The following is a 16,432-nucleotide window of genomic DNA, read 5'->3' on the forward strand; positions in this document are numbered from 1 at the left end:
AGGAGCCTGGCGGGCTACAGTTCTTAGGGTTACAAAGAGTCAGACTCAACTGAAATGACTTAGCACACACGGACGCAGTCAGTGTCGATGCAATTAGGCCAGCTGTGTCTGCTAGTGGTGACGACTGGAGTTAGGATTCTACCCTCCTGCAGAAGCTGGGGGAGAGAGGTCCCAGTCTTGGGTGTTGACTGGAATAAACAGGGGCTTTGGCACCCTTGAATTTTCTCATCCAGGCACTTTAAGAGGATTGGGATTATTTTAGGATGTGGCCTCGAGAGGACCTATGTTCCTGTTCGAGTCTTTATAGACAGAGGTTGAAGGCTAGTCAAGGGGCTTCTGACTATAGTTTAGTCAAGGAGAGAAAATTTGTTGCTATGTTTTTGGTTTTAGTGGCAGGGTGCTTGGTGATGTCATTCACAGAGAAGGGATGGTCTAGGGGACAACTAAATTTAGAACACAGAAGAGACCAAATCTTATTTTGGACACATTAAGTCTCAAACATTCAAATGAGTAAGAAGTTAAATATCAGAATGGATCACATAAGAGAAGTCTGGACTAGAGATATAAATCAAGAGCTTTCAGCAGGATGTAACTCAGAGATCACAGAGGTGGGAGTTAGAAGAGACATAGGAACCTCAGGAGTTACCCAACAAACTCATCCTTGAGATTTCTTTCCAGAAATGTATCATCGTTAGGTATGTGAAATTGTATTTCTAATTGTCAGAAAGGAAAATTAACAGAATAACAATCAAGGTAGCTATTAAATATTTGGAGATTTTTTTCTATTTTTCTTTTGGTTTGAATCCTATCTCTATTTGCTACTGCTAAATTATAGGGCTTCCTGGGGGGTGTGAGTGGTAAAGAACCCACCTGCCAACTCAGGAGAGGTGGGTTCTATCCCTTGTTTGGGAAGATCCCTTGGAGGAGGGTATGGCAACCCACTCCAGTATTCATGCCTGGAGAATCCCAGGACAGAGGAGCCTGGCAGGCCACAGGCCATGGGGTTGCAAAGAGCTGGACACAACTGAAGTGATTTCATAGATAGCATATTCAAAAGCAGAGACATTAATTTGCCAACAAAGGTTCGTCTAGTCAAGGCTATGGTTTTTCCTGTGGTCATGTATGGATGTGAGAGTTGGACTGTGAAGAAGGCTGAGCGCCCAAGAATTGATGCTTTTGAACTGTGGTGTTGGAGAAGACTCTTGAGAGTCCCTTGGACTGCAAGGAGATCCAACCAGTCTATTCTGAAGGAGATCAGCCCTGGGATTTCTTTGGAAGGAATGATGCTAAAGCTGAAACTCCAGTACTTTGGCCACCTCATGCGAAGAGTTGACTCATTGGAAAAGACTCTGATGCTGGGAGGGATTGCAGGCAGGAGGAGAAGGGGACAACAGAGGATGAGATGGCTGGATGGCATCACTGACTCGATGGACGTGAGTCTGGGTGAACTCTGGGAGTTGGTGATGGACAGGGAGGCCTGGTGTACTGCGATTCATGGGGTCGCAAAGAGTGAGACACGACTGAGTGACTGAACTGAACTGAACTGAAGCGATTTAGCCACACATGCACAAATCATAGGTAATATATATGCATGTATTGAACACTGTTCTCATACACACTTAACATACATGGAAAACTGTACCGAGATGGGTTAAAAAACTTGCCTGAGGTGACACAAAATTAATATAGTTTGGGTCCTTTATTAAAACTAAGCATTCTGGTTCCAGTCTGTTTTCTGATCCCCTATTCTCTACAGCAAGCCTAGAAAAGTAGCTTCGTTTATCATTTATCAGTTTCAGTTCAGTTCAGTCGCTCAGTCATGTCCGACTCTTTGCAACCCCATGAACCGCAGTACGCCAGGCCTCCCTGTGCATCTCCAACTCCTGGAGTTCACCCAAACTCATATCCATTGAGTCAGTGATGCCATCCAACCATCTCATCCTCTGTCATCCCCTTCTCCTCCTGCCTTCAATGTTTCCCAGCATCAGGGTCTTTTCCAATGAGTCAGCTCTTCGCGTCAGGTGGCCAAAGTATTGGAGTTTCAGCTTCAACATCAGTCCTTCCAATGAGCACCCAGGACTGATCTCCTTTAGGATGGACTGGTTGGATCTCCTTGCAGTCCAAGGGACTCTCAAGAGTCTTCTCCAACACCACAGTTCAAAACCATCAATTCTTTGGTGCTCAGCTTTCTATATAACACAACTCTCACATCCATACATGACCACTGGAAAAACCATAGCCTTGATTAGACGGACCTTTGTTGACAAAGTAATGTCTCTGCTTTTCAATATGCTGTCTAGGTTGGTCATAACTTTCCTTCCAAGGAGTAAGCGTCTTTTAATTTCATGGCTGCAATCACCATCTGCAGTGATTTTGGAGCCCAGAAAAATAAAGTCAGCCACTGTTTCCACTGTTTCCCCATCTATTTCCCATGAAGTGATGGGACCGGATGCCATGATCTTAGTTTTCTGAATATTGAGTTTTAAGCCAACTTTTTCACTCTCAAGAGGCTCTTTAGTTCTTCTTCACTTTCTGCCATAAGGGTGGTGTCATCTGCATATCTGAGGTTATTGATATTTCTCCCGGCAACCTTGATTCCAGCTTGTGCTTCATCCAGCCCAGCGTTTCTCATGATGTACTCTGCATATAAGTTAAATAAGCAGGGTGACAATGGGTCATAAATAATAGACTATATATATATGCATATAATTGTTCCAATAAGAGTTTTTATTGCCTCTCTCTGTGTTGATATGTGCACACCTGGATCATTAGGGTTTAAGCACAATTCACCTAGTGGCTGTGCCCCAGGTTATTACAGTCAGTCTCTAGGAAAAGTGGAACTGGTTTTGCTAGAATGGTCCTGAAGCCTCAAAGCAAAACAACAAAAATTCTTAAAACAAAATTTTTTAAAAATACACATTGTACCGGTCAGTTAAGTTTGCTCTGCTCTGTGGCATCAAACTAAAGTCTTAAGTCTCTGGACAGCATTTGCCAGTCAGAGAGATGAGTCAGTTTTCCCTCCACAGAACATTATGTGTAGTATTGACAGACACACAGCGTTCACATCGTTGTCTTAAGTATGGAAGAGTTCCTTGAGGGCAGGAATTGTTTTATGCCACTCTTTTTTTTTTTTTAATCTCCTTGAAAGAAAAGTTATGAGCAACCTAGACAGCATATTATTAAAAAGCAGAGACATTAATTTGCCACCAAAGTCCATCTAGTCAATGCTATGGTTTTTCCAGTGGTCATGTATGGATGTGAGAGTTGGACCATAAAGAAAGCTGAGTGCATAAGAATCGATGTTTTTGAACTGCGGTGTTGGAGAAGACTCTTGAGAGTCCCTTGGACTGCAAGGAGATCCAACCAGTCCATCCTAAAGGAAATCAGTCCTCAATATTCATTGGAAGGACTAATGCTGAAGCTTAAACTCCAATACTTCGGCCACCTGATGCGAAGAACTGACTCATTTTAAAAAAACACTTATGCTGGAAAAGATTGAAGGCAGGAGGAGAAGGGGACGACAGAGGATGAGATGGCTGGATGGCATCACCGACTCAATGGACATTTTGAGTTTGAATAAGCTCCCGGAGTTGGTGATGGACAGGGAGGCCTGGCGTGCTGCAGTCCATGGAGTCGCAAAGAGTCCGACGCGACTGAGCAACTGAACTGAAGCTTTTTTTTTAAAGTATATTCTCTGTGCCCAGCAGAGCCTGACATGTAGTAGGAGCCCAAGGATGCTCGATAGTGGAGGAAGGAAAGGAAAGATCAAGGAAGGGAAGGAAGGAGGGAAGAAGGGAAAAGAAAAGGGAAGGAATTCAATTTCTATTGAACACTTAGAAAGTGAGCAGGGTGCGCTCCGACATTATGAGTTGTTTCTTTAAGTTTTTCCCATTCATGCTGCGCAGTTCCTCCACTAGCGCTATGGCCCTTCTCGACCTCCAGACCCAGTCGTCTGGTCTCCTAGACACGCCCACTACTCCCCGACTCGCGTTCGCCCGGCGGCTCAGTCACTGCGTCTGCGCACGCGGAGCGCTCCGCCGCGCGCCTTCGGGGCGGGGTCCCGAGCAGGGCGTTCCGCCGCGGGGAAGAGGAAGAGGAAGTTGGGGGACGGTCCTAGCCGGGAGTGAACCGGAAGTGCAAGCGCTGCTGCTTCTCCTCGGCCAGGCGGAACCTGCTCTGCTGGGCCCGGTGGCCGCAAAAAAAAAAAAAACAACACTTTTCTTTCTCCCGCCCTAACGGTCGCCGCGGCCAACTGCCTCGCCCGCCTGGCCGCCTACCCCGCCTTCTCTTCTGTGCGGCTACCGCGCGGCCCTGTGTCCCTCTCGCCCGGCGGTATCCGCTTGCCGCTGCCACCGCCTCCTCGTCTTGCTGTCCGGCCAGCTGGCCCGCCCCGCTGCAGTGATGTGCGACAAGGAATTCATGTGGGCCCTGAAAAACGGAGACCTAGATGAGGTGAAAGACTATGTGGCCAAGGTACGTGGGGGAATGAGTGGAGTCGGCGAGAGCACGGAGGTGGGATGGAGAGGAGGCTGAGGAAGCGGGGGCGACCTCCTGGGTGGAGGTGGCGCGGAGAGAGTGGGAGGCTGGGAGCGTCTAAAGCCGAAAACTGGGTCCACAGAAAACGGTCGCGTTCTGGGTCAGATAACTGCCGTGGTGACACAGGGTCTTGCCTTCCTGGCTTCTCGGGGGAGGGGAGAGTGGGTGACCAGCTCTTCTAGAGTCGCTTATGAGCACTGAGGACTTGAGTTTGGCCCTGTTCGACGCCAGCATTACTTCCAATCTTTCTTTGGATGAGGTAATTCTCCATCTTGGACCTGCCCACTACTGAACGAAGTAACAAGTGATTAGAATCAGGGTAACGTTTTCTATTTAACTTTGGGCATGTTATGAATTTTTAAAGTATTCCTTGACCGTGGAAAAAAAAAGAGTACCGAAAATAGCAGTAGTTAAAATTCTGAAACTTGGTGTCACTTCACTGTGAACTCTTAACTTTGGGTGTGGCCTCTTTCCTCTCCCCCGCTGCAAAGAATAACTTAATTTGCTTCCAGTGGTCAAGTTGTCAGTTAGCATCTGGGAGTGTTTAAGATACTTGAGTTTTCAAACCAGCGGGTTAACTTCAGTTATTCCATCTTTCTCCTAGATTCCATCAGAAGTGCTTACATGTGTAATAAAAAGTAATGTAGTTTAGTCACAGTACATTTAGGGGGAAAATCATGATGAAGAAAGCTAATCTCAAACCTAAACCCAAGTGTGAATCCACGTTGTGATGGAGTGGTAAACTTAAAATTCCAGTGGCCTGCCTTTGGACCCTGAAATGACGCCTTTGTAATTATGAGAGAACTTATATGTGATTCTAATATGGTGATGATCTAAAAAATCTTCCAAAACAAAATAGGACTTTATTACATAAATATGGAGCACATGTTGTTTCTAAAATGTATAACTTTGTGACATGATCATGGAGGGCATCTTGCTCAACGTCTAAAAGCTTGAGAATCTGATCCAGCTTCTAGTTCTTCAAAGGCTGTGACCACTGGTATATGATGCTGTGTTTCTGCTTCACAGTGGAGTGTTAGAAGCAAGTAAGCAAAAGCAGAGTTTCTTAAAGCTTACAGGATTGTGCGGGGCAAGCTACTGTTAGTTTTTACTCTATTTAATACCATTGCAATCTAGACATTCCGCATGCAGATTATCTTCTTAGTCCTTTGAGATGGATTTTTAGGATACTGTTAACTGCCTTCAGCTAGTGGGAGTCTGAAACCAGTCTTTTTTGGATCTTTCAATGTAAGGTTAAAGGAAAGAAGTTACTGGGAACTTTTCATGGTATGATTCCAGTGGTGAGACACTGCATGCAGTACTCTGGAAGTGAGTGGGCTTTTGTTTTTCTGCTAATGGTGGCACCTAGTTTATTTTATGTTCTTGAGATTTGAAAAGTTAAGGACTGAGCTTGCAGCTACAAAAATAACATGCTTTACATAGTGTCTTCCTGTTACATTATCCTTGTGCATCTTGTGAAGTAAATCTTTCTATTGGTCCCATTTTACAGATAAGATTACTGAGATACAGGGTGCATATGGAGGGGGGGGGGGAAATCTAGTTACAGAGATAACAAAAGGAAGGCAGAACTAAACTGCTGACTCCCAGACTTAGACTCCTTCACTGCTCCACAGTCTCACAATCTAAACTGTAATTGTGAAAGTTTATGATACCAAGATCTCTAGCAGGACATTTCCAGGGTCCACGTCCAGGCAGATTATGCACAGTTTTCAGTCTCACAAAAACATTTGTGTAAAAATAAGTGCTAGTAACAATGGATTGATTTGTTTTCGGTTTTTAAATTAGGTCATTCTATTCTGTTTAATTTTGATTTTTCCCTAATACTACCATACTGCCTACACTCATTAACAAAAAAGATGTGCATAAGAGGGAAATAGACATCAAAAGAAAGTATTAAGAACTGATTTATGCAAAAAAAGTAATTCTTTGAACAGATCATGGAGCTTTTTCTTTTCTTAGTTTTTATCGAGTAAAAACTAAGAGACTGTTGAGTCTCTTAAAATACCTTTTGCTTTGTTAATGAAAAATGATAAAAAACAAAACAGCCAAAAACTAGCCCTCCATTTTTCACTGACTGAGCTCTCCTATTGTGCCTTTTTATATTTCAAGTCCTCCTAACATGGTTTCTTCTGCCCAGCCTCCATCTTCCCTGCTTATTCATAGATTCACCTTTTTCATCTGGTGGGCAGTCATTATTATTTTCTAAGTTTTTGTTGTGTACAAAGAAAGTACATAAAGAAACATGTCTTGTTATGTAGTTTTCCTTCTAAGGGGTGAGAATCTTTAAAATAGTCTCCTGAGTACACCTGTGAAGATCTCTCACATTGTTAACATATAAGAATGGACCTGTAGGTGAAGCAGTTTAGTATTTTTCCTTAAAATTAATGTTTTAAAAAGCAATAATTGTACTTTTCTACTGACTTCTGTACAGAAGTCTGGAGTATGGATAGGCATAAATTGTTGGCTTGGGGGGAATTCTTGAATTCTGAAAAATAAATTCAAAGTTCCAAAACCATTGAAAATTATATGTTCCTAAATGAAAAAAGCAACATATAAAGAAAAACAGATTATTCCATGTTACATGCTTATCTGATTCATCATTAAAACAGTATCTGAAGCAGTTTGGTTTCTTGACTATAAGAAACTAAATATAAAGACTATATTAATTCTTCCATTTTTATTGGGCACCATTCAGGCCCCCAACACTTTGCTAATCTTGGCATGATAGTGATGCTCAGAAAACTTAAACATTAATGTTCAGCTGACCTCTGGAAAAAGCATTCATACTGATAAGGTAGCATGTAGATTAAAAGTAACATCTCACATATGACAATTTGTTCAATTGGAAAACAAGCGAAAGACACAAAGTAGGATATTCATCAGCAATGGTGGTAGTAGTCACCGTCTTCAGTCTGTGTGATTCATCTGAATGCCTTATTTTTGCCTTCCATTTCTGCCTTTATGTTAATTTCTCCCATTGGAGTTAATTCGGCTTTCATTTGAGCTCCAGACATAGTAAATAACTGCATTCAGATAAATCCTGAATGTTTCTATTTTTCTTGTCCACCTTCTAATGACTTCATGACCCACCCATTTGCCCAAACTAGAAATTGGGGAATTTCCCCAACTTTTTGAGTGGTATCAAGACTACCTTATTTCTTAGTTCCTTTCTCTTAACATCACTACTTTAAATTAATTGCTGCTTAACCACCTGGACTATATTTTCCTTGACTGTAGTTTCTCTCTCGTCCCTGGTCAGCTGGAACATCTCAGCTGGAGGAATCTCTGTGTAATAGGAATCTGAGCGTCTTTTTCAGCCAACCTCCTTCATTACCCTTATACTTTTGTGATTCCCCATTACTTATTTTTAAAAGGGCCAACTCCTCCTTGGTTTGGCATCCCAGATCATGAAGATCTGGCCTATGCTGGCCTTTTTAAACTCTCTTCTCTACATGTGCTCTGTTCCAGACCTCACCAAGCTCTTTCTTACTTGTGTATTTTCTTCACCTGTGATCTTTCATCCTTCTTGACCAAGTCAGCTCACCGCAGTCCCTAAGTCCTACCTGGTGAGCTGTTTATCCTCTTAGCTTAACTATCACCTCCTCCAGAAAGGCATTTTGACTTCACATGGGGTGCTGCTGCTTCTACTGTTTCACTTACCAAATTGCTATGATTTTGTTTGTGTGTCTGTCTTTAATTAAAGGCTGTGAGCCTCTCGAGGATAGATACATATATCCTTTTTCATCTTTGTATCTCCAGTATGGTGCCAAGGAATCTCACACATTAAAAGCATATGTTCCAAATAAATCCTTTATATTCTTAAGTTCACTGTAGTTTTAACATCCTGCATTAGTTATGTAATAATAATTATCATTGACAGGATGACTTATTTTGGCAGGTACTGGAAAGTACTCTGTAAGAGTTTTACCTCAATTTTTATTTGCCTTTTACCAAAGCATTTCAGTATAGGTAATTGCATTCCCATTTTAAAGATGAGGAAATTGAAGCTAAAGAGAAGTTAAGTAATTTAACAAGATCACAAAATAAGTAGCATACCTGGGATTTAAACACAGAGCTGTCTCTACAGCCCATATATTTTTCACCGGATCGGTCTGCCATGAAATGGTTATCTGGCTTCTTAGCTCACAGTAACTTACTTAGCGTGAGCACCTTAAGAAGATGAGAAACGGGCTTGCAAGAGGCAAGCACTGCTGCTGCTGCTAAGTCGCTTCAGTAGTGTCCGACTCTGTGCGACCCCATAGACGGCAGCCCACCAGGCTCCGCCGTCCCTGGGATTCTCCAGGCAAGAACACTGGAGTGGGAAGAGGCAAGCACAAGTTACTTGATTGTGAATAAGGCGATGGCACCCCACTCCAGTACTCTTGCCTGGAAAATCCCATGGACGGAGGAGCCTGGTAGGCTGCAGTCCATGGGGTCGCTAGAGTCGGACACGACTGAGCGACTTCACTTTCACTTTTCACTTTCATGCATTGGAGGAGGAAATGGCAACCCACTCCAGTGTTCTTGCCTGGAGAATCCCAGGGATGGCGGAGCCTGGTGGGCTGCTGTCTATGGGGTCGCACAGAGTCGGACATGACTGAAACGACTTAGCAGCAGCAGCAAGGATATAGTAAAATGGCTATAGTTTTTTTAAATTTTAACTGTTTACTTTTAAAATTGTTACATTTGGAAATAATTAGCATGGAGACTTCTCTGTAAACTTTAAGTCTTGTCAGGTGCTATCTTTCTCAAAGTGTTCCTAAAGAAACTGATCGATGGCTTGTGGAAACGTGTGTGCATGCACGTGCGCACGTTCAGTTGTGTCCGACTTTGCGACCCCATGGACTGTAGCCCGCCAGGCTCCTCTATCCATGGAATTTTCCAGACAAGAATACTGGAGTAGGTTGCCATTTCCTGCTCCAGGGGATTTTCCTGACCAGGGATCTAACCTGCGTCTCTTGGATTTCCCGCATTGGCAGGCGGATTCTTTACTGCTGTGTCACCTGTGAAGCCCTCATAGTCATACGTAATCTTATCATTTGTATTAATAATTATCCTATAGAAAAGTTAAGTTGTGTCTGTTTGCTTTAAGAAGAAGCAAAAGTTAACTGAGGCATTGCGATTTCTATTCAGAATGGTTTAAACAAATGGCACTTTTTTCAAAAAGTATGTTCTTAAAACTTTATTTGAATACTGTGAAGCCACGTAGAAGTGTAACTGCTTTTATTTATCACATCAACCCATGAACATAGTTAATTTGTTAACCTAATATTAGAGATTTTAGAGATGAAGAAACAAAGCCAAAGGTTAAACAACTTGCCCAAAGTCCTAGAGTTCTTGAGTAACAAAGCTGAGATTTTAAGTCAGTCTCTCTGACGTCAGAGCTCTTATTACTTAAGCATAACATTGACTTTAATTTTTCAATACTGGTAGATACCTCAGGGATGCTATATTATTGAGTATAAGTATTAAAAATAATCACAGCAAGATGGTAATTATCCATTGAGACTACTTAGAGGTGAGCTTTGTGTTTAGTTTTGAGACTCCAGCTCTCAGGTGAACGCTTGTGAGTTGTATGGATAAGTAGTTACCTTAGAATCTCCAGCAGGTCTGATATATGTACTCTTGTTTACGTGTGCTTCTGTTTCACTTGCTGTGAAACACTAGACATCAGGTCTCTCTCTAACTTCTCTTTCTCTGTGGTTTTCTTTCCCACTCCAGCCCCTTTCTAGTTACACCTGCCTTTGACATTCTGATAGGTTGAAAAGCAACAATTGTTCATCTTGTGAAAGAAAAGGATCTCTTGAACCTGAGGAAAAGTATCAGCTCTAATCTTAAGAAATTGCATGACTTATTGGGATCACTTTTCACTTTCCTAATAAAATAGGCAATTGAAAAGAGGTCCTGATTCAAACTATCTTGCATATATCAGTTTTACATAATTTCCTCTTTTTTGTTTCTTTTTTACATTACCAGTTTCTTTCTTATAAAAATTTGTCACTGTGTTTAGGCCCTTTCTGCAGCAGGGCTTGTGACCCAGTCAGAAAGCCAGTAGGTCAGCTTGTGTAAAAAGGTGCCCTCAGTAGATACAGAATAGTTTAGATACTTTTCTCTGTTTCTTACTTTGAACTTAAAATGAGAAGATCTTTTTTACATTGCAGGAGGAGTGTTTACTCATATGTACATCAGCTATTTGTCATGTTTTGCTTTGAGATTCTAAACATAAAAAACTAGGGCAAACAAGTAAAAGTGTAATAAAGATGATTTAAATTTTAAAGTAACATACTTATTATTTAAGGGATAAAGCTGTATTGATAGAATCATCAGTTCAGTTGCTCAGTCATGTCTGACTCTTTGCGACCCCATGGACTGCAGCACACCAGGCCTTCCTGTTAATAAAATTCGACAAAGTACCCCTTGCCCATTATCCCTACTAGTGTTTTTTTATTTAAAATACAGATTTTATTAGGTTTTTTTAAGACAGAAAAGTATAAAAAAAGACAAAATTTGGTCTGTAATTCTGCTCTCTAGATAATTACTGTTACCTTTAACAAGTGAAATTAACTCAGGTACAGACTAGAAAGGAGAAGGCAATGGCACCCCATTCCAGTACTTTTGCCTAGAAAATCCCATGGACGGAAGAGCCTGGTAGGCTGCAGTCCATGGGGTCGCTAGGAGTCGGACACGACTGAGCGACTTCCCTTTCACTTTTCACTTTCATGCATTGGAGAAGGAAATGGCAACCCACTCCAGTGTTCTTGCCTGGAGAATCCCAGGGACGGGGGAGCCTGGTGGGCTGCCGTCTATGGGGTCACACAGAGTCGGACACGACTGAAGTGACTTGGCAGCAGCACAGACTAGAAAATACAGCACCTGTGGCTCTCTGTGCCAGTACCTCTGAACAGAGTTAGCCATTCTTAACACGGTCACGTAAGTAATTCCAGAAAAACATTGGAAAACCCACTTACTCATCCATTTCCCCACTTTAAAAAAATTATGTACACTTCTGCACTTTCCTTTTTTTTAATTCCTTAATAGTTTATCTTAGGTTCCACATTACATTTATTCATCCCTCCTTTTTAAATGGTGCATATTATTCCATTTTATGTATATACCATAATTTAACTAATTGCTCCATAATAAACATCTTTTTTCTGGCTCACATTATTGTGATTACCTTTATATATATATAGATATGTTTATGTGTATACACACCTTGACAGTTTCTGAGGCCATAGCTCTATGACCCTCCTGATGAGTTTTATCAACTTAGACACAAGTCAGCAGCACAAGACCATCCCTAATGACGTTGCGTTTTTTGCTCTCTGAATAGGTGATTTGCATTTCTTTAATGAGGAAATGAAACATCAGAACTTTTAGCATTTGTATTCATTTCCTCAGATTTCTTGTTTATACCTTTCATTTTTCTAGTAGGTAATTGGTCTGGTTTTTTAAATTGATTTGTATGAGCCCTTTATAAATTAATTTTTTATCATACATTTTGCAAGTCTTTTTCCCGGTTTGTCTCTTGGCTTTATCTTTTTTTGTTGTTTTCAGTTCAGTTCAGTCGCTCAGTCATGTCCGACTCTTTGCGACCCCATCAATCACAGCACACCAGGCCTCCCTATCCATCACCAACTCCCAGAGTTCACTCAGACTCATGTCCATCGAGTCAGTGATGCCATCCAGCCATCTCATCCCCTTCTCCTCCTCCCCTCAATCCCTTCTAGCATCAGGGTCTTTTCCAATGAGTCAACTCTTTGCATGAAGTGGCCAAAGTACTGGAGTTTCAGCTTCAGCATCAGTCCTTCCAGTGAACACCCAGGACTGATGCTGTTGTTTTACAGCAGTCTTTACTTTTTATGTGATTGAATTTGTCACTTTTTCCCCTTTTGTGACTTGGATTTTGTGTACTATTTGAAGAGACTGTTTCTTCTCTATCAGATTATGAGTAAAGTTGGTCTTTTTTTTTTTTTCCAGAACTTCTGGTTTTCTTTTTTTTTTTTTTTTTTTCTGTTTTAGGCATTTGATCATTTTGTTAATTATTTTGTGGGAAGGTATGAAATAGTAATATAGTTTATTTTTTTAGACAGTTTCCACATTTATTGTAATTCCTCTTTGCCTGCTGATCTGAACTATTTTCTTTGTCCTAAAGAAAATTCCAATATGTTTCTTGCTCTTTTTCAATCCATACTAAGCAATTTTAATGGTAGCTTCATAATATGTTTTAGTATGGGATAGAGCCACTTTCTCTCTTATATTCCCTTTAGAATTTCTGCAATAGAGTTTCTTTAAGAATTCTTCCTTTTTTTCTGTCATTTTAAGGAAACTGAGCATTTTGGGAACCAACCTTACCTTTAACCCATATGTCTTCATAAACATTGCATTTTCTTTTTCCTGGAATGCTTGCAGCATGTGATCTGAAGACATGCTGCTTTAGATTTTAATTCTTTATGAAATATCTCAGAGTGGGAAGGTATGATACAGTATGGCAGTATTCTGTATCAAAGTATTTGGAACAGCAGAGTTCTGTTTAGGTAATCAAATCACAGCTGAATTGATAATTAAGAATTACTTTATGGTACTATATCCAGGCCACCTTGTAATGAGAAATGTGAGTGAAAGTAGTTTTTATGCAACTGACTTATTTTTTTAGTCTGCAAAACACTAATACGGGTGTAGAGGACCTGTGGTCAATGAAATCAACGAGAGAAGAAACAAAAATGTAAGCTGACCTGAGAGAATGAAGAGACAGAGTCACATTACCTTCAAGTTCCCCAGACCTGTACAATAACTACTGTATGTAAATATAACCTTGAGCTTCAGGAGAAGTTTAAAAGATTTGATCTACTTTTATCTCTTATTTAAAAGTCAGAGACAAGTGTGGTATATTTTGGAAAGATTTCTGTTTGACCATATAAAATAATGAGTATTTTGATACTTGGGTCTAAATTATTAGCCATCTGAAAAATTTAGATATCAGAAAAAGATAGATAATGTTTTTCCCATTGTATAATAAATGCTGTAATAGCAAAGTCCTTGTCCTGAGGGAATTTGGAATATTGTTATTGGTTTAACATGATTGAGTGTATTGACTTTGGAATTAAATCCTCCAGTTCTGGCTAGCTTATTAACCTGATCACTTTCAATGAGTTAGTTAACTGCTTAGAGTTTGAATTTCCTGAATTGGAGAAAATGGGGATAATGATACCTACTTAATATAATGTAAACTGTATACTATTTTCCCTGGAATATAGTGAGTGCCGATAAATGTTAACCATTGTTATTAATAACAACCCAACATTTGTTTAGAAGTAAAACTACTTAAAGATCATCTAGTCTACCTTCCTCATTTTGTAAATGAGGAAAAATTAGATATGAAAGGATTTGACTCAGATTATACTGCTAATTAGGATTAGGACTTCAGTTCACTTTTTCTGACTTGAACAGGTGCCTTTTCACTGCATTGCACTGTTTTCTAATGAAGTGCTTTATATAGCTATTACCACTGTCGTACTCTTTTTTTGTTCCACTCTATTTGCTTGGTAAATTTCTGCTTATTTTTGAAGTTTCTGTTTTGCATAACATTTCCTGTGTTATTAATCTCTCTTTTAAGCCAGTGTAGTATGCTGATAATATAGAGCTTTCTTGTTGTATTATGTTTTAGTGTAGAGTTGCTTAAACTTAAGACTTACAGGCTTTTGGCTTGACTAACAAGTCATTGGATTTGAGTTTGAAAAACTGTGTGTGGCTTAAGAAACTCTTTCTGTGGAATATATCTCTTAAGTTTTGAATGTTCCAAGAGTTTTGTCTTAATGAATGGTTAAAAAAGCACAGGTGCCAGGTATAGGAGTGTATCACTTGTTATTATTTAAGTATTTGACTAAAGCTTTTCAAACTGAGAACACAGAGACTCCTCAAAATATTTCTGCAAGTCTCGATTTAATTTACAGTGTTTGTAGACAGGCATTTGTTTTCTTGGGGGTGGACCTCGCAGCCTTTGAGCCCCTTCCTTTTTTTGAAGAGTTCCCTGCTATATATATGGCTTCCCTAGTGGCTCAGAGGGTAAAGCAGTCTGCCTGCAATGTGGGAGACCTGGGTTCAGTCCCTGAGTCGGGAAGATCTCCTGGAGAAAGAAACGGCAACCCACTCCAGTATTCTTGCCTGGAATCCCATGGACAGAGGAGCCTGGTGTAGACCACAGTCCACGGGGTCACAGAGTCAGACACAACTGAGCGACTTCACTTTCTTTTCTGCTATTTATATATAGTATGAATCTTGGTCAAATGCAAGGCCCAGCTCCCACTGCACAAGCAGAAAAGGACAAATAAATTGCTTTCTTTTGCCCAAAGTTTAGGAAATGGGCCATAACCCAAACATGGCTAATTGGGTGCTTTTATCTGGAGCCGATACTCAGGCACAGGAAAAGATGAAGTGTCTGCAATAAAGCATCCAGTTTCCAAAAGGAGAAGTAATGTCTGTTGTGGCATCTTTTCTCTACCCAGGTGGTTCATGTCACAAATTTTGATTTTGATTTCTTGCCTTTAAGCTTCCTCACTTGATTCCTGCCCATTTACTGAGTGTGGTTCTTCAAATGTCTCAGCAATTCTGAGAGCTGCTTTTAATATCTGTACGTTTCTGTTCATCACTGTAAATTGGTTTCTGTTGCTTGCAGTTAAGAACCCCATATTAATTTTTACCTGCCTGTCTGCCCTGTTGTGCTATATAGTTTTTGAAGTTAGACCTTATCTTTGTATTTCCAGTATTTATCACATTATCTCTTACCCACCTGTAGTTTAGTTAAATTTGAGTTGAAGTATCTCCAACAGTTGACCCTTCCTTCATTTTTTCCAAAGCTTTTTTTTTTTTTTACCATATTCCTCTTTAAAACATATGTTCGTAGTATAAATAATATTTCTTCATTTCCTCACTTAAAGCTCAGTTTCAAACTACTCTGTTCACCTTTTCCTTATTACTGTAATAGTTGTGAAAAACAATAGTAATGATAGCAGGTATAAAACTAACTTCCACTTATAACCTCTTAATGACAATCATTTTAGAATTTCAGTTAAGTATTTTCAAATTCTTAATTTTGTTACAGCATTATTTACAATAGACAAGATACGGAAGCAGCCTAAGCATCCATCAGTAGATGAATGAAGCATGTGCCATGTGTATATATGATGGAATATTACTCAGCCATAAAAAGAGAATGAAATAATATCATTTGCAGCAACATAGATTGACCTAGAGATTATCATATTAAGTGAAGTAAGTCAGAGAAAGACAAATACTGTATAGTTTCACTTATATGTGGAATCTAAAAAGCAAAATAAGTGAACAGAACATAACAAAACAGATGCATAGATAAGAGAACAAATAGGTGGTGGCCAGATGGGAGGAGAGTGGGAGAGTTGAGTGAAATAGGAGATGAAGAGTTATAATCTTCCAGTTACAAAATAAATGTGTCACAGGAATGAAATGTACAGTGTAGTGAATATAGTTAATATGGTAATAACTTTCTATGGTGACAGATGGTAACTATACTTATCATGGAGATTATTTTGAAATGTTTAGAAGTGTGATATCACTATGTTGTGCACCTGGAACTAATGTAGTGTTGTATGTAGGTCATTTATATTTCAGTTAAAAAATAAGATTACATATGTGATAAAAGCTTTTAGTAACAGCATTTGAAAATATTACCAAGAAAAACACTCAAATATGTAAATAAGTCTTAAATGTGTTTCCGTGTTCAGTTCAGTCGCTCAGTCGTATCTGACTCTTTTCGACCCCATGGACTTCAGCACACCAGGCCTCCCTGTCCATCACCAACTCCTGGAGTTTACTCAAACTCATGTCCATTGACTCGGTG

At 40.1% G+C, this 16,432-nt stretch overlaps 1 protein-coding gene across 1 annotated transcript in view; it reads left to right on the forward strand.

Annotated features, from left to right (window-relative positions):
- The first annotated feature begins 4,139 nt into the window (after positions 1 to 4,139).
- Positions 4,140 to 16,432, forward strand: part of MTPN (myotrophin) — a 78,663-nt gene continuing 66,370 nt past the window's right edge. Inside the window, exon 1 of the mRNA XM_005903642.3 lies at positions 4,140 to 4,473. Within this exon, the coding sequence (XP_005903704.1) occupies positions 4,402 to 4,473 (72 nt within the window). The 5' untranslated portion in view covers positions 4,140 to 4,401. The remainder of the gene's footprint in view (positions 4,474 to 16,432) is intronic.

The sequence above is a fragment of the Bos mutus genome, chromosome 4, assembly GCF_027580195.1.
Source record: "Bos mutus isolate GX-2022 chromosome 4, NWIPB_WYAK_1.1, whole genome shotgun sequence".
Lineage (NCBI taxonomy): Eukaryota > Metazoa > Chordata > Mammalia > Artiodactyla > Bovidae > Bos > Bos mutus.